Genomic DNA, 24,119 nt, shown 5'->3' with positions numbered 1-24,119 from the left:
TATTTCTACACGCTCATTCGCCATTGCCATCGATTCGATATTAATTTGCCATTGAAAAGCAGAACTGGTACTGGATTAAAATGTCGAGTTTTATTTTTTTTTACTTGTGTCTCGGTATTTTTATAAAAAAATTGTCCATTGTATAATGTACAAGTTCATACAATAGCTAAGTGCACAACCGATCACATACTTTGCAAAGTGTCCACATACTTACATACTCGATCTGTACATATGACTTATGTGTAGCAAATTGTATGTTCCAGCGCGACATGGAAGCAAAATGTATAACATTTCTGAAACAGCGGCAAAATGCTAATCAAGAAGTATAAAAGATCACCTGAGTGCCAAGATTGATCATAGTAAGATTTCAAGCTTCGAGCTGTTAAGAAAGTTCATTTGAACCAACAAACACAAAACCTCATAAAATAAGCAACATGAAGGTGGGCAAAAAAAAGGATATACATAAATCAAAAGTGGTTCTAAATAAAAAAATGTTGATATAAAATAATTTTGAGTGTTCCTGTGCAGTTTTTATTATACTTATTTAATAATAGTGTTGAAAAAGAAAGACTTACTGGACAACAAAAAATAATGAGTGAACGAAAGTGAAATAAAAATTGTTATATTCTATTAATTTGTCGATATTTTGAAAGAATTAATAATATATAGTTACAATAGAGACCTTAAAGCCTCCTCAGTTAAAGATTTCAGATAGCAAAAACTTAAATTCAAATAAATTTAGATCCTAGTAAAATAAAAAAAAAAAACTAATTTACGATTTCTGCAAAAATTGTTACATTAAAATTATACAGAAAACAATTTAAATATAATTTTGATTAATATCTACACACAACTCATTTTAGAAATAACAATAAAATTAACATTTCTCCCCCCACTTTCTAGTTCGCCGTCTCCGTAGTCTTGTTCGCTTTGGCCCTTGGCGCTGCCCACTGCTCGGTCGTACCATTGATCAGTCAAATCAATGGCGCCGTTTTGGCCTCACCACTTGGTTCCGTTGCCGTACATGCCGCCGCCGTGCCAGCCGTTGTCGCCGCCCCAGCACCAGTACAGATCATCACCGCTCCCGCCGTGGTAGCTGCTCCCGCTGTCGTGGCCGCTGAAGGCACCTATGTGGCTAAGACCCGTGGCGCTGTACATGTGGCACCACTGCCCGGTCACATACAATCGGCAGCATCAGTGAACTTGCAACCAGCTCCTGGCACTCTCTAAATAATTATTTTCCGATAGTTATGAGTAAACAAAAAATTGCGTTTCGAACGGGAATATACGCACCTATTTTATACACTATAAATACACATACAACCATAATCTGGCCATATGCAATTTAACTGGTATACCTGCAACATGTTTACAATAATACATACATATATACATAAAAGACAATGAAATGATTAAGAACGAAATAATTTTAGTTTAATTAAACACTTTGGTAAACAAAATTGTCGCATTTCCTTTTATTTCTTTCAATCTCACTGTATAACTATATTCGTCTATAATTGCACTTTCTATTCTACTAATGACTTTCTTTTTACCATAAATGCACTGTGATATTGCATAATTATCTAAGTCAAATGCTCAATGCATAATCTTGCTTGTCACTGCCACTTTTTACATATTTCTTATTCAATACTTCTTTCCTAAACTGTTACTGTCAATTGGAATTGTTATCAAAATAAATACATATATTAGAAAAAAGGATAATTATTTTTTATTTTGAGTCTACTATAGCTCATAGTAGTATATACAGAGGTTAATTCTCTTTCACTATAACAATCTATAGTAGTTATTCCAAAAACATTTTTTTCTTCATGGCAGCAGCACTGGATATTCAAAATCAAAAAAAGCAACACTTTGTTAAAAATATTTAATTTTTTCTTTCTTAACACTAAGTCAATCACTTCTAATGCTTTTGCGATTACCATTTGCTAATTGATTTTGAAGAACTGAATTCCAAGTACTTTTCCATAAACTAGTAAAGCTAACGGAAGATGGCGTTACCAGTATCAACACTCAAAATACCTGGATAAATTGATAACTTGAAGACTACTTAAATTAGTTTTATTATCCAAGGATACTATTTGGATTATTTTTTGTGCCAACCAAAAGAATTTTGAACTGTGTCACAAATGTGAATAACTTTGAGCCATTCCCTACGAAATTATTATACAGCTTATATAATTTAAAATTAAAAAAAAAAATTAGAAAAATATTTTAGTTACAATTTTATGTCATTCTATGTTCTTGGAACTATACAAAGGGTATTCCAATTACTCCTCTAAAAACGAAAAGAAAATCGAAATACAGACAATCACTTTCAAATCCTATTTCAATTTGTGTGGCATCCAGTATAAGTACATAACGCTCATTTGCTGCAAGACCGGCATAAGTCAAAAAAATCGATTCTCCAGAAAATGCGTTTAAAGTTTTCAACTGACTACAACCTTACACGGTGACTCCAACCTTACACCTCTTCTCAAGCGGAGCATATAAGAGGTATTCATATGAATTTTTCACTCAACATGAAGTATGATATAACGAACAATTCTGCAGCATTAACTCAAAAATCACGTTTTTTGATTTATGCCGGTCTTGCAGCAAATGAGCGATAAGAATTAATATCTAATCAATCGACGAATCAACAAAATTTTAATTTTTTTTTGTCACTTGAAAACTTGTATCAAATAATATATGAATGAAAACAACACAACAGGTTTTCTGGTGAAAGCAAAACATATATTTTCTTAAAAATAGTACTTGGAATTTTCGTTAATATTTGGTTTCTCGAAGGTCTTTTTTAAATGTTCAACAATAATCTGCTAGGACTTCTGTGCACCATTTCCTTTCATAGCGCGTCTACTTTAAGGAAATGTTCTAATAGAACTTCTCTCCTTGTTTGACACTCACAGTACCCAACTTTGCCGGAAAGAAATCCAGAGAAGTGTCCAGCATTTGCACAACATCTTCCAATCGGGATGAATAGATCCCACAATCAGCGCCAACCACCGTGAGAGCAGCATATAAGGTTCTATTGAGCGTATTGTATGAAAGATTAAAGATTGAACCCTATCAGGGTAGCTTCAGACCTGGAAAATCAACAACTGACTAGATATTTACCATGAGCCAAATATTGGAAAAGACTTGTAAAGGGTGATTTTTTAAGAGCTTGATAACTTTTTTAAAAAAAAAAAACGCATAAAATTTGCAAAATCTCATCGGTTCTTTATTTGAAACGTTAGATTGGTTCATGACATTTACTTTTTGAAGATAATTTCATTTAAATGTTGACCGCGGCTGCGTCTTAGGTGGTCCATTCGGAAAGTCCAATTTTGGGCAACTTTTTCGAGCATTTCGGCCGGAATAGCCCGAATTTCTTCGGAAATGTTGTCTTCCAAAGCTGGAATAGTTGCTGGCTTATTTCTGTAGACTTTAGACTTGACGTAGCCCCACAAAAAATAGTCTAAAGGCGTTAAATCGCATGATCTTGGTGGCCAACTTACGGGTCCATTTCTTGAGATGAATTGTTGTCCGAAGTTTTCCCTCAAAATGGCCATAGAATCGCGAGCTGTGTGGCATGTAGCGCCATCTTGTTGAAACCACATGTCAACCAAGTTCAGTTCTTCCATTTTTGGCAACAAAAAGTTTGTTAGCATCGAACGATAGCGATCGCCATTCACCGTAACGTTGCGTCCAACAGCATCTTTGAAAAAATACGGTCCAATGATTCCACCAGCGTACAAACCACACCAAACAGTGCATTTTTCGGGATGCATGGGCAGTTCTTGAACGGCTTCTGGTTGCTCTTCACCCCAAATGCGGCAATTTTGCTTATTTACGTAGCCATTCAACCAGAAATGAGCCTCATCGCTGAACAAAATTTGTCGCGAAACACATTTCGAACCGAACACTGATTTTGGTAATAAAATTCAATGATTTGCAAGCGTTGCTCGTTAGTAAGTCTATTCATGATGAAATGTCAAAGCATACTGAGCATCTTTCTCTTTGACACCATGTCTGAAATCCCACGTGATCTGTCAAATACTAATGCATGAAAATCCTAACCTCAAAAAAATCACCCGTTATAAAAATTGGAGAAGATCTTTGCAGACAGGATCGACATACACCACTTCTTCTTCGATTTTAAAGCTGCTTTCGTGGGCACGAAAATAAGCCGCCTTTATGGACTATGTTTGAATTTTGTAGCCCCGCAAAATTAATACTGCTGTATAAGCTGACGTTGAGCAACACCAAAAGCTCCGTCAGGATCAGGAAGGACCTCCTTGAGCCGTTTGACACCAAAGGAGGTTTCAGACAAGGCGACCCCCTTTCGTGCGACTTCTTCAATTCGTTCTTGGAGAAAATAATTCGAGCTGCAGAGCTGAATTATCGTCCATAACAACGGCATCGTTAGTTTTGCTTTCTCCAGGTTGGACAAAGAAGCGAAGCAAATGGGTATGGTAGTGAAAAAGGGCAAGAAATATCTCCTATACTACTAAATTGAAAGGTGAATTTTTAATTTATACTTCGCGTATTTTTCGAATCAGTAAATTTTTTCTGTAAATTGATATGTAAGTTGGTAGTACTGTTAGCGACATCTAGGCTAAATTTCACCTCAAAATATTACAGATACGGTCAATTAGTATTACAGATACGCGTGGTTTTGTGAGGCTCTAAAAGTGAGTTCTTCGATTTTTACTACATATGTCTGAATTTATTGAACATAGAAGTCCGATAATGCACTATCTCATATTGCATTGGCTATTCGTGATCATTTCGCTATATTTTCAACTAATATCGTGCCGCAACCACCGCATTCGCCTGATTTACCTTCGTGTAACTTCTGGCTATTCAGCAAATTCACATGACCACTCCGAGGACACCGTTTTGACTCAATTGAGAATATAAAAGCTGAATCGAAGAAGGCTCTGATGGCCATCACGACGGAGGATTTTTCCAAGTGCTATGATGACTGGAAAATTCGTTGACATAAGTGTATTGCAGCGGGAGGGGATTACTTTGAAGGAAATGAAATGGACAAAATTCACCTTTCAATTTGATCACAGTAGTATATCCATATATTATATAGCAGTGATAGCCCCACTTTGAGACTAATAAGGTTTGTACGAAATACCATGAAAGTATATATGTGTGTGTCAATTCACTTAGTCTCCCATACTTTACTATTAAATTAACATTGATATACAGGTGTCTACAGCGATATAAAAATAAATATACCGAAGTAGGAAGTAAAATCTCATTGACTACAATCACAAAGAGCAAAATATTTAAAAAATGTTTAACAAGCATTGATTGACAAAATATCGCTTAATTGGCTAAACAAATAGCGGCGCAACAAGCGGTTACTAAAATAAACAAAACACAGCGCGCGATTGCATTTTCAAAACGCAATCAGGCGTAGACAAAAATAAAAATCATAAATTCGTATTTGCGGTCAAACTCATTGAGAAAAAAATGAACATTTTTGAGATAAAAAACACAAATAAGAAAACAAACACACGCATACATGTACACACATTTATGATAAACGAAGTGGCTCGCACCGAATTCGCCAACTCATTGCGTACAAAACGCACACAAATTGCTCGCGCATTGCCACAGATCGCAAGGATGGGTGGGTGCTGGCGGGGCGTGTGTCTTTGCATTCATGCTAAAACTGCGTGTAAACCTGTCGCGCAGCTGTGCTGACCTCCAACCAGCGGGCAAGCACACATTCTGCCAAATCTCTCACAGTTAGGCTGATCTGGTACGCTATCTGCCATGCCATACATATTTATGTAGGTTGAGCGAACGCATGTGCGCCGAACGCGCGACAATGACCGATCAGCAAGCACGCAACGCAACTACAAGTGCGCCGTATATAATATATGTCACTGCCGTTTACACATTGAACTTAAAATTTTGTAATTTTGCCCCGCCAATTTGTCAAGGCGTGTTTTGGTATTTGCTGTGTGTTTCGAAAACGCGTAAAACACGGCGCGCGCTGCGTGCACTTGAACTTGGCCGTTGCAGCAGCAACATGTTGCATTGCGTATGCAACAATTTTGTGTGTCGCCATGGAAATATTCAGCGCTTACGCATGCCTGTGCATTCTTTGGCCACGATAGCAGAAGCAATGACAGTAAATGGAGGAAGACAAAGCAGCGGAAGCGGAGCGCCTGCGTAGTGTTGACGTGCTGTCACGCGCACACGGTGTCGGGTGCTGGGCGCGAGATTTATGGCAAGCGTACGTGAGCATGCTGGCTGGCCAGTGATCTTATACAGCGCCGCGCTGGTCTTTTTGGGCTTGGCCGCACCGCGCCGCCCAGCAACCAAGCGGTTAACCAGGCAGTCAGTGTGTCAGCGAGTTGGCGGGCGAGTCGCGCAACTGCAAGCTGTAATGCGTTGCAAATTGCTTGCCGCCAGCGTTAAGTTATTGGTAGTACGATCAGCTATGCATGTAATATATGTACGTATACACATGTACTTATGTATGTGTAGGCAAGTGGTAGCAAAACAAGTTGGCGCGAGTGTTCAGCTGTACATGGGTCGCGTTTTTGCCTACAAGTGCGGCTATCAGCAAAAGTTGTTTATACGCTTGGGTGTTGTAAGTGCGCTATAAATATACATATATGTATGTATGTGTGCGTGTATATGTTTTTTGTTTGACAGTTTTATTAGAATTGTTATCATGTTTGTAATTACAATGGCTGCATATTACGCATATCTCAGCGCATTTGTTCAAGGAAATGCACAACATTCTTGGGCGCGGCGTGTAATGGCTGCTTTGTGCTTTTCAACTGAAAATTGAATTATGGCATTATTTCTTTTGCATTTTGTGTTTCGTTTTTTAATTGAATTGAATTTCGCAATGAATTAATGGTAACGGTTAATGGAGCAGGAAAGTCAGTCATGCAATTGAAATTTGTGAAATATTATTTTTACAATAAATAAATACATATGTTTAGTGTTATATGTATATGTATAGTATGTATATAAGATATGTATAAAGTGTATTGAACTAACTTATGAGTATTCTGAGCTGAAATTCATTATTGGTTTGATATGATACATATCTCCAAGTCTTTCTTTTTCATACGAAAAACTGATTTTTTTTTCAATAACTGATAAATAGCTGTCCAATTTCCTTCAGTAGGTCAACACGAACAATCCTCAGGCAGCTATCCATCAACTCTAGTTTCAGACTACCAGACTACTATAGCGTCTTTCAAGCAGATGATTACCTAAAAAATTGAAGTCGTTGGACAAGGTATGCACTGAGCTTTCTCATGGATGGATCGAGCCTAAAGGGGGATTTGCTGGCTTCTATCGCGAGTTCTCGACAAACTGCCGCTTCAGACAACTAAGCGTCTTTGAAGTGGAGGTGACTGCTATCAAAGTTGTAGAAGATGTACTGATCTCAAGTGCTGCTTTCTAAAGAGTAGTGTGCATTCCCTCCGAAAGCCGAGCGGCTACACTGGCTTTGAGCTCGCTGTGTGCTCAAAACTAGTTAATGATTGCATGACCTTCTTAGCAATAGTTTCAAGCTTCTTCAATATTAGACTTTTTTGGATGCCCAGTCAGAGCGGAACCGGAAACTGCACAGTCGATAAGTCTTTTCCTCAATTTAATCCAATTGAATGCGAGTCGTCTGTGCGATGACTTCCTGCGTTCGACCTTTAAGCCTCCACTGAGCTCGGCGAGCGCTGGTTAATAAGCAGATCTTGTGCGACCTTCTGGTCCAGAGTGAACTAAAGGAGGTTCGAGTCGGTTTTCTGCGAACTTGTGTGACTCCGATTGCGTTCAGCAAACTATAAAAAACTTGAGTGAACTGTAAAAGGTTCGAGTCAGTATCTGATCAACAAGCAAAATTTGTGTGACCGTAAGAGGTTCTCCATACTAATGTGCTGACTGGACACTGTTCAATAAGTTCACACGCAGTGCAGCTATATATTTGGTCAGACGCTCTTTGCAAAATCTGCATAGAGAAAGGTAAGATGGAATCATCTTGTCACTTCCTCCTCTGTTGCCCAGCTTTTGCCAGAATGAACTTCTTAAACTCGTAGTTAGCTTAAAACGAGTCGCTGATCCGGTAATCCATTTTTAGGAGTTTATGTGTAATAGAAAGGATATCCAAGAATTTTCTTTTATTATAAAAATAAGGAACCCCTTATTTATGCATTATGTTTTAAAATGTTTTCGGTTAGTTGATCGCCGCGGCTGGTTCGAATAAATGCCAGCCGAAAGGCGCATTTAAGCAATAACGCTTCGAATATAATCCTCAATTCGTCAATCATTTCGGGCTTATCCGTGCAGACAAGTGACTTCATATAACCCCACACAGGTCACGTCATATGTTTTCTATAGCATCGTAAATTAGACAGGCAATGTGACCCAAGTGATCCATTTAGGTACTCATGGTCGCCAAAAAGGAACACGTTTTCATTATGAAGCGGTTTTGGGCGAAGTCCATACCCCTATATGGCTATATAGGCGATTTGTGCGTTTAGGTAGTTATGGTCACCAAAAAGGCACATGGCAGGCAGCTTGAAATAGATAGGCATCGTCATCCATAACTCCACACAGGCCACGTCATCGGTTTACAAAAAGTGTTTTCCAATAAGTTGATTGTTAAGTTGACTGTGGGGCTGTGGGATTCCCCATTGCCTGTAATATTACCATTCATTCAATTTTTTAAAAAATATGAACCAATGATTACCTCTGCTCATAGGGCTCATCACACAGCGACTTTTTGAGGATATAATGGCGTTTAGATTTTTAGGATTTTTAAGCTTGCAAACCAAGATGCTTCAGCAAAGTTTTTATAAAGTGGATGTATATATAGTCTTCATTGAGCACTGTACGGCGTCCATGAGGATGCTCATTTCGCGGTTGCGCATTACCCACTACAGTGTACGTATTGTGAAACTGATCCATGGTTGCTCGAATTGTAAACTTTAAGGAATTATGATTATGAAATGGCAAACCAAACTAAGTGTAAATTAAGTAACAGCTGTTAAAAATACCAACTCCGAAAAAAGTATTGTTAGCTCCTGCCATGATAGTATTTTAAAGCTAAGGTCTTTCCTTTAATAAAAATCTATATCATATTTCTGAAAATATTAATAAAAAAGTCAATACATCTCTAACACTAAATTTCAAGTTCGCTCTTTATAGAGCCATAACTCAAGCAGAATTGCGAGTAACACCTTGATCGCGACCATGAAATATAATCATCTACTTGCTACACTTAGACGCTGAATTTAGTCTCAAAGTAGTAGCCTGACTTTAATTTAAGTGAATGGCGAAGTTTGAAGTGTTATTTCAATAAAAAAATGTCTCATTATTGGCCTTTTAAGTGTCCGACAGATTGAATTCCGTCATAAAATTGTAGTGTCATATATTTGTGGTTCAAAAACGCGTGCAACTGCCGTTTTTTTATGTTGTATGTTTTTAATATGTTGTATGTAGTCCAAATTACTATATTTGCGGTATATATTGTATTATACTTGTATATGGACATAATTGGACTCTTATGTTCTAGTATGCGGTTTTATGTTAAATTATGCATGTATTGAGTTTAACCCATTTTGGGTGAAATATGTATAAATTTTAAAATTAAATGAAGCTTTTTAGTTGTATAAATATGTACATAATATATATAAATACGAGTTGCGATCACTCATGCAATGATATAACCACCAAATATTTTTTGGAAATATAAAAGCTAAATAAAATTTAAGCTGAGCTGTTTACGTACCATTGCCCACTTGAAGGTTAAAATTATTTGTTTTGGTGTATGCATCATACTATACATAATATATAAGTACACTTTTGCATACTCGTATATATGATATAGATATGTTTGGGCGCTATGGCTCAATTGCCCTTAAATGTCTGACCTCATTGCAATTCTGGCTATTAATCAAAAATACTTTTGCATATCGCCACAAAAGGCGGTACGAACACATTAAAAATTGTGGTGTAAAAATACTGTCCGAAATAGAACTGCACGGCGCACTTAGCACCCAACCAACGGTAATTCTAAACGCGATTGTGGCATGCTTTTAGCAAAACGGTTGAAGGGGCGTCGACAATTTGCAGCAAAGTCACGGTGGACTTCAAAATTCAAAGTCGGTATTCATATACTGTGCTGACACATATGTAAACACCGTCACATACAGACATACAATTTTCTGAGACATATGAATGAATATATGTGAATATCTTTGTATATATGGAATAGATATGTTCGTAAGTGGAATATGTAACAAAATTATGACAGAAAATATAGTTCGAACACAATTTTGGTGAAGCGTTGCAAGGAACATGAAGTCATTTGACTGACTTGTGAGTAGTTTTGCATGCGTCACTCCTCTTCTATATTTCGCATATAACATAGTTATTTATACGCTCTCTTTGTGATTCGGCCAATCCTATTTAATTATACCACTTTATTGTTCGATTCTGTAGTTCTCTTTGATAACGCCCATCTATTTTATTTCTCCAGTTTTGTTCGACTTCACAGATTCCACGAAGTCTATTTTGTTACGTATATTCTATTTTACCACATTTGATACTTATACCAGTTGTTTATTATTATACCAGTTTTTGTTCGATTCCATTCCAAGGCTGCATATCTATTTAATTTTTGAGTTCGACTCATCTCGCTCCAGGAAGTACTCCATTCTATTTTATTATACCAAATGTTTTACTTATACCAGTTCTTTGTTCCACTTATATTACTTTTTTGTTCACTTCCATAGATCTCCAAGGTGAATTATCTTTGTTTAAGTCTATCTTTTTTATTTATACGAGTTGTGTTGTACTCATTATTCTCCAGGACGACTTCTATTTTGTTATTTGTGTACCATTATATCAACTGTTTTACCTATACCAGTTGTCTGTTTCACTTATAACAGTTTTTGTTTAATCTCCAAGCCGAATTCTCATTGACTAAGTCAACCTAAATTATTTATACCTGTTGTGTTCGACTCGTTTTTCTCTAGAATGACTTCTATTATTTTATATGTATTCTATTATATCAACTATTCTAATTATACCAGTTGTCGGTTTTAATTATGCGACATTTTGTCCATAGATCCATAGATTCCATAGATCTCCAAGGTGAATTTTCTTTGATTAAGTCTATCTATTCTATTTATACCAGTTGTTTATTTGACTTATATTATTTTTTTTATTTCCTCTCCAAGCTGAATTCTCTGACTAAGTCAACTTATTTTATTTATACCAGTTTTTTTAGACACGTTATTCTCTAAGAAGCTCTCTATTATGTTATATATATTCCATTATACCAATAATTTCACTTATACCAGTTATTTCATCGATTCGCCACTCTTCTAAAATTTTATATGCAAGCATATCCTCATGTTCATGAATTTCCAGACGATTTAGTGCGCACTAATCGTTTATAAAATCTTAAATTCTTTCAATCTCTATTTTATCATATTTATGTCTATTCAATCATTTCATTCATATGCATTATACATGATTTGTTTCGCAGGAAATATGTCAACTTAATTAGCGTAAAAGTCGTTGCGGTAATCATGGTGTCAGGCATGATGGATTGCTCTAATACTTGTATTAGTATGTACCGCGGTTTACTACAACTTACTCGTATGCAAATGTTTATATGTATATCTTTATGAACTTAATATGTAAAACATTTAGCGATTGCTCGAATTATCGGGAATATCAGTGCAAAAGATCGCTATGTCAGCAATTACAAGCAACACCTGGAGGAACTTTTGTTTGGCGCGACATTGTAATATGAGTAAGCAGTTTTTGTATTAATTTATGGCGTTAGTATAATATAATATATACCATAATAGAGACTCTCTGCATTATATTTTTCTCGACATATTCAGATTTATAATTATAATTGCTTATGTTATGACAGCAGTTTCAAATTTCAGTGATTAATTGTATTAATATTAATGAAAATTATTGTCTTTTAAGCACAATTATACTCCTATGCTAAGATCACGGAAGTGCAGTTTTTATATTTCTAGTTAAACTATTCTTGCGTTACGACCCCGGATTTGAGATCGATTAACAATAATTCCAATGCTTCAATCGTTAGATGAACAAAACTACTATACACGTTGCAAGAGTTTAAAAACAGTCGTCTGGAGCCAATATAAGACTTGTTCCCACCACTTGCAAACTATCATCCAGCAGAGATGCTACATACATATATCTACTCATATATCTTTATAAATACATACTTAATAATATATATCCGCTTTTAAATCCGTCACAAACAGATTTTGTTTTTTGTTTTACAATTTTCAGTCACCTCAATTTATTTTATAATAACCTTTTTAAGTCTATTAAAAGCCTTTTATTGAACGGTAAACAAGTTCTTTAATAGTTCACATTTCCTGCAAGAACTCCGCCTACGTTTATTGTAAATCGTTAAACCAGATCGCTTTTTTAATTGAATTAACTGCAAAGCTCACTTCGGGCAATTGGGGGCACTTGCGGCTCTGTGTGCCGGCGGCGGCCACTACAAATCTTACAACCGCTTGCCTTTTGTGCAATACTCTTTGAGAATGTGGGCGTAGTCCTGAAGCGTAGGTTATTTTTACTTTTCATTTCTATGCGCTGTTTGTTACATAAAAGGCATATATGTCGATATGTATTTGCATTGAAGGCACATAAAACACAAGCCGCTTTGCTTCTGATATATTATTACTGCCAATGAAATTGCTATGGTTTTAGTGACACTATCTGCTGCAACTGACTTTATTATTATATTATTGTTGGAAACTCATATTTTTATATGTGTAGCAGTGTGAGTTAACTCTATTATTTGGTACTTTAAATTTACAGTTTTTTGAGATTGACAATTGACCGCTATTTGTTGCAAACACACCTTAAATGCCTTATTTATTACATATTCAAATAATATAAAGTATGTATATACCTTTATGCGAAAATATATATAAATATACTGTTGTATATGGCTGAAAATTGCTTTGAATCTGTTATAAAGAAAATATGAAAAGTTATTTGATCCTTAGCACTCCAGGCTATAATATTTTCGGAGAGAAATTGGATCCATTTTTAATCACTTAACTAAAGGGATTGTGTTTGTTTCATACTTTATGGGGAACCATATAATATGCTTGCAGAAAGAGTTCCCACTATTGATAGCGAATTCTTAAAATAAGTAAGTATTCTACTGTCTGTTTTCACACTCACATCATTTTCAAGGCTTTCGTGACCACTTATCCTTGTATGTCATGAAAAACAGGTTGGTTTCAAAAGCCTAATTAAGTGAGGAATTGTAAACAGGGGGCTATACCTACCATAGCAGGTCTTCCAAGCAGAAGTAGCTGCTTCGATACGCTCCAGGAAGCACTCTATTCTATTACTTATATTCTATTATATTACTTAAACCGGTTATTTGTTCCACAAATACCACTTTTTTCAGCGATTCCGTGAATCACTAGGCGGCTTTATTTTGATTTAGTTCATCTATTACATACGAGGTGTGCAAAAAGTATCGCGAATTTTGTGTTTTTTTAAAAATTATTTATTTATTCATGAATATATATTTGGTCCCCTTCAAAGTAATCCCCATGAGATATTATACACTTGTGCCAACGGTTTTTCCAATCTTCGAAGCACTTCAAAAAATCATTTTTTTTAATCTTCTTCAGCTCCTGCTTCGACGCCGTCTTCATCTCGTCAAGAGAAGCGTAACGTCGCACAGTGGGTAATAGGCGGCAAAAATATATAATTTTTATACTCTCGCAACAAAGTTGCTAAAGAGAGTATTATAGTTTTGTTCACATAACGGTTGTTTGTAAGTCCTAAAACTAAAAGAGTCAGATATAGGGTTATATATACCAAAGTGATCAGGGTGATGAGTAGAGTTGAAATCCGGATGTCTGTCTGTCCGTCCGTCCGTCTGTCCGTCCGTCTGTCCGTCCGTCTGTCCGTCCGTCCGTCTGTCCGTCCGTCCGTCCGTGCAAGCTGTAACTTGAGTAAAAATTGAGATATCGTGATGAAACTTGGTACACGTATTTCTTGGCTTCATAGGAAGGTTAAGTTCGAAGATGGGCAAAATCGGCCCACTGCCACGCCCACAAAATGGCGGAAACCGAAAACCTATAAAGTGTCATAACTAAGCCATAAATAAAGGTATTAAAGTGAAATTTGGCACGAAGGATCGCATTAGGGAGGGGCATATTTGGACGTAATTTTTTTTGGAAAGTGGGCGTGGCCCCGCCCCCTACTAAGTTTTTTGTATATATCTCGGAAACTACTATAGCTATGTCAACCAAACTCTATAGGGTTGTTTCTTTCAGGCATTTCCATATACAGTTCAAAAATGGAAGAAATCGGATAATAACCACGCCCACCTCCCATACAAAGGTTATGTTGAAAGTCACTAAAAGTGCGTTAACCGACTAACAAAAAACCTTAGAAACACTAAATTTTACCGAAGAAATGGCAAAAGGAAGCTGCACCCAGGCTTTTTTTTTTTAAATTTAAAATGGGCGTGGCGTCGCCCACTTATGGACCAAAAACCGTATCTCAGGAACTACTCTACCGATTTCAATGAAATTCGGTATATAATACTTTTTTAACACCCTGATGACATGTACGAAATATGGAGGAAATCGGTTCACAAACACGCCTTCTTCCAATATAACGCTATTTTGAATTCTATCTGATGCCTTCTCTGTATAGTACAATATATACATTAGGAACCAAAATAGAAAAATATGTAAATGACGGATAATGAAATCTCGATTATCACTTTATCATGCGAGAGTATAAAATGTTCGGTGACACCCGAACTTAGCCCTTCCTTACTTGTTAACTATCTAATTTTAACAAAATTTCATTCCAGTAGTGTTTCTAGACAATGAATATAGTTTAATTTATCACGTATTTGCGAATTGCCATTTCACTGACGCAACAACGTATTTTTAAAGTCAAATAAAAAAAATTCTCTTGAAAATTGTGAAAAATATTGAGAAAAGTATGAGAACAGACGTATGGGGTGTCGACGTTTTATGCAATTAGAAGTGACTTTAAAGTCTATCCTAATATATATTATAATATATTATAAAATAATTATTTTCATTTCATAGGCCTAATTCATGTCAATTTTGACAAAGTTTTAAAATAAAACCATTTTTTAAACATTTTTACATAAAAATTATAGTTTTGACTATTAGCTACATGTACCTACATAGTCTAGTTAGTCCTAATATTTTATGTACACTTTAAGGGATTTGATTACGAAAAAATTAGCTGCGGATACGTGCGGATAAGTATCAAAGATAGCTATAACCTTGTCTGTTGCATTTTCATTTTTTTTTTCGTTGTTTTGTTTGTTTTTTTGATTGTTCGGTTTGTTGCTTTATTGTTATTTTCTGGAGTTGTCTCTCGTTATACAACAACAACAAAATACTAGTTTAGATGCCTTATATTATTTGAACTAATTACACAGTACAACAGCTAATCTGGGGGTGAGAAAATCCAAGTCAGGGTGATGTTACTAGGTCAATATAGTAAAACGCTCAAAGGGTTTGGCGTTCGTATGTGATACCGAGAGAAGTGCAAACGGGTGAAAAAAAATTAACAAAACACGAAATTTTGAAATGGAAAAAGAAATAAAATATTGTGATATTGCAGAAATTTAAAATAATATTAAATACAATCAATAGTCAAGCAGCAATAGATCAAGATTACAAGAAATATAGGCTTAATCATTCTAGAAAATGTGACAGAATTCCTACAAATCAAGATGTAATGCACTTGCTTTTAGCTTCATCGGATATGGGAGGTGGGCGTAGTTATGGGCGGACTAGTTTCATTTTTAGAGAAATAATAATTTTTATTGATTCAACGTTTGACAATTTTTAACAGTCTAGTTGTGATAACAGCGAAAATATTGCAACTTTTGTGATTATATTATATGGGAGATGGGCGTAATTGTGGGCGGATTTGCTTTATTTTTTCTGGACAAGCTTATATTTACAAAATATTACACTGTAGAAAATTTTGTTACTGTAGGATGATTTTTGATTTTTGTGTTATATGGGCGGATTTTAACACATTTTTTTTTTTCATCTAATTTGGCAATATGAGAGATGTGTGCCAAATTTCAAAGCCCTAACTCGATTCCTTCTATTTTTTGCCGCGGCTTGTATGAAGCGGCACCACTGTGTGTCGTCCTTTCAGGGGCCTCTTCAGTGCAGGGAACAAGAAAAAGTTACAGGGGGCAAGATCTGGGGAAACGGTGGTTGCGGCAGCATTAGTGTGTTGTTTTTGGCCAAAAAGTCGCGCTTAAGCAACGATGTGTGAGCAGGGGCATTATCGTGGTGCAAAAGCCAATTTTTGTTCTTCCACAAATCCGGGCGTTTCTGGCGGATTGCTTCGCGCAAATTGCGCATAACTTGCAGGTAATATTCCTTATTGACCGTTCTTCCCTGTGGCAAGAACTCATGATGCACCACGCCCCTGCAATCGAAGAAAACTGTCAGTTACGATTCGCAATACTTTTTGAACACGCCTCGTAGTTTTATACCTGTTTTATTCGAGTCAACACTCTTCAGGATGACTTATGTTCTATTAAATATATTCTCTCATACCAACTATTTTAATTTTACCACTCTTGGTTCTTCAATTCGCCACTCTCCTAGATTTTTCTATGCATACTTACATATACTCATATTCATGTGTTTCCAGATGAAGAAGCTGCCATCAAGGTAAGAGTAGAACTGATCCGGATCGTAGTCTCCTGCAGAGTGATGCTATCCACTCAGTTAGTAGAGTGCTGATACTAGCTTAAAACTCGCTGGCTGTATGCTTGAGAGTAGTGCATGAATGTCTACACTAGAATGCGAGCTGCGAAGACTTCTAGCTCACTACTGGATGCTTGGGCCCCGAAAAGCGCAGTAAAGCTGATAGAAACTATGCAGTCGCAAAGTCTGTTTAGCACAGGGTAAATCGTAAGAGGTCAAGTAAGTTCTTCACCCACAGCACAGTTAACCGTACAATAGTTGTAGGAGGCCAGTTAGACCACTGTCCGATCGGAGTTCGATCGGAAATTCTGTCATATGCTTTCGCAAACATCTGCTTGGAAGAAGAAAATATAGAATATTCTCAACATCTTGCTTCCAGTTCAATGTTAAAATACCTCAGATCTCATACTTCTAGACATGCAGGTGAAATAACGGAACTAGAAATAAAAATGTTTAAGCAAATTTGTGTTCCATGTTGTGATAGACTATCTTGTTGCAGCTACAAACGAAAACATTGGTATTCGGAAACTGCGAAAGAACAGCTGCTACTATTTAGAGTACCGTGCCGCAGTGGAGAGAAAATAAACTGCCTACCTCGCAACGTTATAATCGACTACAACATATGCGGGATTGGATAGATACCGAGAGTTGAAGCGGGATGCGAGGTAATTTATTGCTAAGGCAGACTAAAAAGAGATAAACTGGCCGACAGGGGTAATGCTCGAAAATTCTACGAAAAAATGCGGCGAATAACAGAAGGTTTCAAGACCGGAGCATGACCGCGAGAGGTAATCTAGTGACTGATGCCATACTAAAATTATGGAGGTAACACTTCACCAAAATGCTAAATGGTGGTGAAAGCATAATACTAAGATATGGCGAACTCGATCCTCCAATCGACGACGATGGAGCATACGTTTCACTGCCTCACCTTGAAGAACTACGAATAGAGCATAAACAGTTCCAAATGTTCATAGGTTACCCCAAAATAAAAAAATCTGTAAATCAATGAAATAAATATATGCCACCATATTTAGTAACGAATAAAAATAATGTATGCAATATAGTCACTCACAGCAATTACGGTAACAAACATAACGGTTTTCATATAATCATATCACAACCAAACAGGTTATTTACCAAGAATTTATATTTTTGAAATTATTTTTAACAAAGCAATCAACCACAAAAATATTTCAACAACAGCAAAAACAAAGAAAAAACAAAAAAAAATAACAACAACAAAAAATATTCAGCAACAAATTACTCACACTAACAAAAAGTCATCGCTGATAAGAAATAAAATGTATGTATGTACAGCAAACAATTTTTAAACGCCTTCAAACCGAAAGCTAAAGCATATGTATAACGGTGTGCTGTGAAGGTTTGTTGTACAAAAAATGTGCAAAAAGACTATGGGCAATCGAATTATACGGAAAATTAACTTGTGGCAACAAAATTTAGCTCAATTGAGCATTGAGCAAAAATAAACGAATAAAGTTGAGCTTTTGTTTCCTACGATTATTTTGCACATTCAACATAACATAGTACTCCGGCATGTAGCATACAGTTAGAGTTAAGTATGTATGCATGACATTACAACTATGTGACATTATAATATAGTTTGTGGCATTTATTTTTTTGTTGTACAAATATAGATATTTATAGGTGAATGCTATGGGTGCTGTCATTCCACAAATACACCAGTGGCCACTGACAGCACCTCTGACCACTTTATGGCACCACTTGAGTCGTTAAACCAAGTTGACAATCTCGCCACAATCGCTCTAATTGCTCATGATTATCTGTTGATCAAAGCAATTAACTGAGATAATTAGCCTTGCAATTATAAAGCACATTTCAGTTAGTTTTTATTTGTGTCAAATTTTGATTTGTGGACCAATGATTATTTATTTATGCAACCCACCCTTTTACTAACTATTCTTTATGCTCTTTGACCAGCATTCACCAGTGCTAAATATATCTATATATGTGGGCGTGCTGGCTGAAGCGTGTGTTGAATTTTGTATAACCCCTTCACCAAGCTGGCATTGTGCCGCAGAAATGGATGATTAAGCCACCGCAGAACCTCAGCAATGTGTAAATGCAGCTGACCTTTGTTAAGCGTAATTTCACGACTTACCCAAGTGTCTTTGCAGTTATGTTTGTTTGTTGCACTTGAACGCCTAGGTGATAAATATTCACATTATTCAGAGTTGTAGAGCTATCACATTACACTTGTAAAAGTCAGCGATAACAAGTATTTGAATAGTACATGAGAATACCTTGTAGCAGTACTTTAGACCTTGCTTAGCAATTATTTTCCGCATATTTATTAAAATATTGCCGATAACAGTTATTAATTAATTATAGTAGTTTAGTCTTGCACACAAGCTTTTTAATTGACTAATAAATTTTCTTAAATTATTCCTGACAGTGTATTTAAATTGACTTAAGTTGGATTCGGAACTCTTTTTAAAGATACTTTGAAAGCTTTTCATATGTGTTTCGGGATTTAAATTAAATAAATTCATAATATTTAGTATTATAATAGATATTAGCTAATAATAATCTTAAAAGCCACAAGTACCAGTCAGTATTAAGAAAAACATGTTCGCCACAGAGAAGTCCCACCTTAGTTTGAAGATCCTACTTAATTAGGGTACATCACTTTATATACGGATTTGTGAAGTAAAAAATATGAAATAGTTCTTATTTCAAATTATCCATACGTTAAAATTCCTTATTATATAATACAAAAGATTACTTCTGGCTGTCGGACCATGTCTGTTAAAATTCGTATCAAGCGCCATCCTAAAGGATGACTACTTCTCTTGAACCTAAGAACTGAACTACATCTGGTATCGCAAAGGACCAAAACTGGTCTATGCGTGGCTTATTGCCCAAGCAGATTAACCTAACCTAACCTAACCTATGGCCTTAGATCATATTTAATATTTTCACAGTAACAAATCTCTTTGAAAACACGCCAAAATAGATTTCCAAATATTCTCAGTTATAAAAATTATTTTCTTACATTGTTCGATTTTGATCTGTATCTGACAACTCACAACTTTATTGTAAATTTTTACATTTTTGATATTCTGCATCCTCAGAACATTTTGGCATGCGAGCACTAACGTTGTGAATAGGGCCACTGATATCCGAGTAACAAAGTGCTTTCCGAAGACAAAAAGAAACAAAAGCATCACATTGTGACAGCTATGGTGGCAAACCTCAACTTAATAACGGTGTACCCACAGACTTATCCTGGAAATCCATTCGTGGGTATATGGGCAACATTGGGACCTAGACTTCCACCTATCCCAAATACTTAGTTGCCACCGAAGCATCAACTCCAGTTATGACAAAACTAAGTTATATACAGTATATTAAGCGTCAGTCCGGCTGTATGATAGATGAAACTTAAAGTCTTTCTCTCTCCCGTGAAGTAAAACTTAATCCGGTGGTTCTGCTTCCGTTGCTTCCGGCTTTCGATACTTCCTCCTTCTATAAAAAATGCCATACAAGCGCTATTTGTGTTGTTTACAGTAACTTAAAACATTCATCTCGACCAAAAAAACATGAACTTTCGACGTGTATTAACTCAGCAACATATCAATGAAGAACTTTATTAAATTTTTTGCCATGAAGCATCATCAAAGATCAGTGTTATTCGTTGGTAATTGGTATTAAATTCAATCGACGTCGCAGATCACTCAAAGATGTATTTCATGAAGGTCGTTTAAAATCAGAAACTATTGATGCTGTGCAGAAGTTTATATTGCAAGATCGTTATGTCGTTATGTGGGACTAACATAAAATAAATATTACATGAACATTTGATTGCAAAAATATTTTTTCTCGATGGATCCCACCTAATTTGTGAAGCGCTCAAAAAAGGCTGCCTCATGTTGATTGGTTGAGAGAAATGTTAAAAAGATACGATGGTGTTGTGTATGAGCCCAAGAGTAAACAGCAATCGTCTATGTGGCTCTTTCAAGATGAGCCTAATCCAATCGTGCACGAATCATTTCCAAGCAAATGGTTGCCTTTTTTTGGAACAACAGTGAATTCTAAGAGGTACACAACCATTTGTTTGCCAATTGTCTTTCAAAAAATTTACTGCCGAAGACGGACAAGGCGCGCTCTCATTCCTCTGAACTAAGAGCACCACGGTTCCGATACCAGAAGAGGTATTTGATGCCATCAGAAAATAGTGTATCGATCGTAAATGAGAATATTTTGAAAAAAAAATAATCGGATCACTATAGCATATAGCTTCCATACAGACTATCCGCTCAAAATCAGCATTAAGATCGTTTTATACCCTTTTATGCTGTAAGAAATGCATCTGTGCAGGGTATTATGGTGTCGGTGCAGCCGAAGTTTACGTTACTTATTTTTTAGTTTGTTTTAAATCAATACATTTTCTTAATCTGGCAGCTTTACGTTGAATGATAAATAATTTCATTATCTCAAAGACACAGTTTCAGTGTAAGCACGCGACCATTATTTTGTAACTGCCAAAGCTAATTGAGATTTAAGCGCCACGAAAAAATCATAAAAAAACAAAACAAAAACAATGCATATTAATATTTAATGTGGACTTACAGATGTGTGCATGTGTGTACGTCAATGTAAATTAAATCAATGAGTGAGTAAATTGAGTGAATTTAGGTTTGGTTGCAACGAGCAAGCGATATATTATTAATACAGGTATACATACATACAGATGTCAGATATGTACATATGCACATATGTATACATATATAACATATACCGAAATATTTATTCAGCTACGTACATATATGTTCATATGAAATTTACTTGTCATTGCAGCGCATTTATTAAGTTTACTTCATTTTTCATTAAAAGCTTGGCATATTTTACTTTTAATTGAACTTATAAGTTATTCATAATTTCTGCGTACATATCCGCATAAAAATTATACTAATTATACAATTAGTATGCTCATCAACAAATAGGGGGCGGGCGCTAGAGCACTTTTGACACTGCTGAAGCAGCTGTCTAGCACTAGAGCACTCGAACTGACAAGCTGACAAACTGACAGACGCTTTCCAGCACCTTTCTGGCGGTTCTTTGCCGGTTCAACGCTGCTAAACACACAACGCAAATGCAACATTTAGCAAACTCAGCAACAACACATAAATATATTCTAGTGTTTACATTTGGCCATTGAGATTTTTTCAAACCGATTGCAGCCGGTATATATGTATGTATGCATGTTGTGCATTGGAGCCGCGTTGAGCTGAGTGCAGTCCATTTGAGTGGGCTGAGATCGGAATTTCGCATTGGTGGCGGCTGCAGAGGCAACCGGCAGTGAAAGGTTATTTTGGGTTTTGTATAGACAACAGACGGCTTGGACAGGCTGGCGGCTGAGGGGCGTGCAAAAACACCAACACCAAATATTACTCTACTTCCAATGCATTTATGCGGTCGCTCATACATTTGCTATTAGGAATAGTTGTTGTTGTTGTGCTTTTTGAGTATGTAACAAGACAAGTTTCGTTGCAATTTGAAGTTTAGCCGCCGCCCGGCGTTGGTGCTCCTGTCGCTCTTCAGCAGCTAAATGCTAACTGTTAATGTTACAGTTATGTTTTGTTGCTCCTTGTTGTTGTTGCTGCTGCAATTATTTTATAGCGTCGCTGCATATGAAGTTCAACGAATTTTTTAGTATAAAAGTTGGTATAATTTCGTATTCGGAATCAGAATCAAGTCAACACTTCTTGAGTGTGTCTAGTAGCGATACAGCAAATCCTTTTCTTTTACTTCTCAAATCCTTCTTCGCTTTAATCAGCAAACATGAAGGTAATACATAGTTTAACGGTGCTGGAGGATTTACGTAGAATGCCGAGACGATTGAAAATTGTGAAAAAAATTAAAAAAAAATAGAACGTAAAAATTACTAAAGATTCATGTGTAAACTCAAACAGTCAAAATTAAAAAAAAAAATGAAAAAAAAGTTTTAATTAAAGAACTTAAAATTTTTTCAAAGAATTATGAATACTCTTATTCAAAAATCAAAAAAAAAAATAATAAAAAAAAAAAATAATAACTAAAAAAAAAAAATTAATAACTAAAAAAAATTCCTTCCAAAAATATTTATTAAACCCTAACTCTAACTATATCTCCCCCACTCTCTTCCAGTTCGTTGTTGCCGTAGTCATGTTGGCTCTTGCCGTCGGTGTTAACTCTTCCCTGCTGCCACTAACCGCTCAAATTGCTCCAGCTGTGTCGTATGTGACCTCTTCATTGGGCGGTGGCCCCTTGCTAGCACAGGGCGCTTGGGGTGGCCCAACCGCTTGGGGCGGTTCAGCTGCCATCACCGGTTTGGGTGGCCTTGGACTCGGTTTGCACGGTGGCATCCCCGGCATCTCACTCAGCCAAGGACCAGTAGGTGCTGCCATCGCTGCTCCGATTGCTGCTCCTCTGGCTTTGGGTCATGGTGCTGGCGTGTATGTGGCTAAGACTCGCGGCGCTATTCATACTGCTCCCTTGGCTGGACACATCAACTCGGCGACTTCTTTGAACTTGGCACCTGCTCCAGGCACGCATTAATATGGCTCCAAATGCTTTTCATCCAGATCAACGCATATCCCAACATATCAAAAAAAAAACCCAAACAGAAATACGTATGGTTGCATGCTGTCAGCAGCTATACTTAATACAAATTTGACGACACTGATAACTAATGGAGGATGCCACCGCACAAACTGATTATGTATATTTTAGAGCGAAATGCAGATTTCCGCCGTTTCTGTAGTTTCGTTTCCGATATCCCGCAACCCACATCCTAATGCACTTACCGACATTTTTTTATGCAACATATGTTTAAGGCATATCTATATTTTTTATGTATAATAAATAATATAATATGTACATTGTACACATATACATACATATAGTTCATTTTACTTGCTTAGATTAATTGCAAAAAATTGATGATTGGATATTAATTTATTGCCATGAAGACATATTGTATAATATTCAAAATATTCTTTACTAATTCCGATACATCTATAGTCCAGTTTTGTACAGTAATTTTGAGAACTTGAGCTAGCCTTCTTATAGCCTTGATATTTCTGAATATTCTTCTTTAGCTTCTTTTCTTCCTATCTAATTTGTTGTTCTTCTAAAACATTGCGTGATTATTTTTCCTCAAAAACATATATATACGAGTATATTACGAAAATGCATTAAAAAACTTGACAAAAAATGTTTTCTGCATATTTCCTCCAACCGCATCTACGAATCAGTTCTATCTCTCCAGTCATTTATATAATTATCAGA

At 36.2% G+C, this 24,119-nt stretch overlaps 2 protein-coding genes across 2 annotated transcripts; both read left to right on the top strand.

Annotated features, from left to right (window-relative positions):
* The first annotated feature begins 285 nt into the window (after window positions 1–285).
* Window positions 286–1,256, top strand: LOC105231181 (adult cuticle protein 1). Its single transcript, XM_011212336.4, has 2 exons — window positions 286–440; window positions 904–1,256. Exons 1-2 carry the CDS (start codon window positions 435–437, stop codon window positions 1,228–1,230), a joined length of 333 nt encoding a protein of 110 aa, XP_011210638.1. The 5' UTR covers window positions 286–434; the 3' UTR covers window positions 1,231–1,256.
* A 21,222-nt stretch (window positions 1,257–22,478) lies between these two features.
* LOC105231180 (adult cuticle protein 1) lies at window positions 22,479–23,729 on the top strand. The gene is made up of 2 exons (XM_011212335.4): window positions 22,479–22,637; window positions 22,977–23,729. Exons 1-2 carry the CDS (start codon window positions 22,632–22,634, stop codon window positions 23,385–23,387), a joined length of 417 nt encoding a protein of 138 aa, XP_011210637.1. The 5' UTR covers window positions 22,479–22,631; the 3' UTR covers window positions 23,388–23,729.
* The last annotated feature ends 390 nt before the right edge of the window (window positions 23,730–24,119 follow it).

This window comes from Bactrocera dorsalis, chromosome 1, assembly GCF_023373825.1.
Source record: "Bactrocera dorsalis isolate Fly_Bdor chromosome 1, ASM2337382v1, whole genome shotgun sequence".
Classification (NCBI taxonomy): domain Eukaryota; kingdom Metazoa; phylum Arthropoda; class Insecta; order Diptera; family Tephritidae; genus Bactrocera; species Bactrocera dorsalis.
Note: the sequence above shows the minus strand (reverse complement) of the source record. Positions and strands in the feature narration are given on the sequence as shown.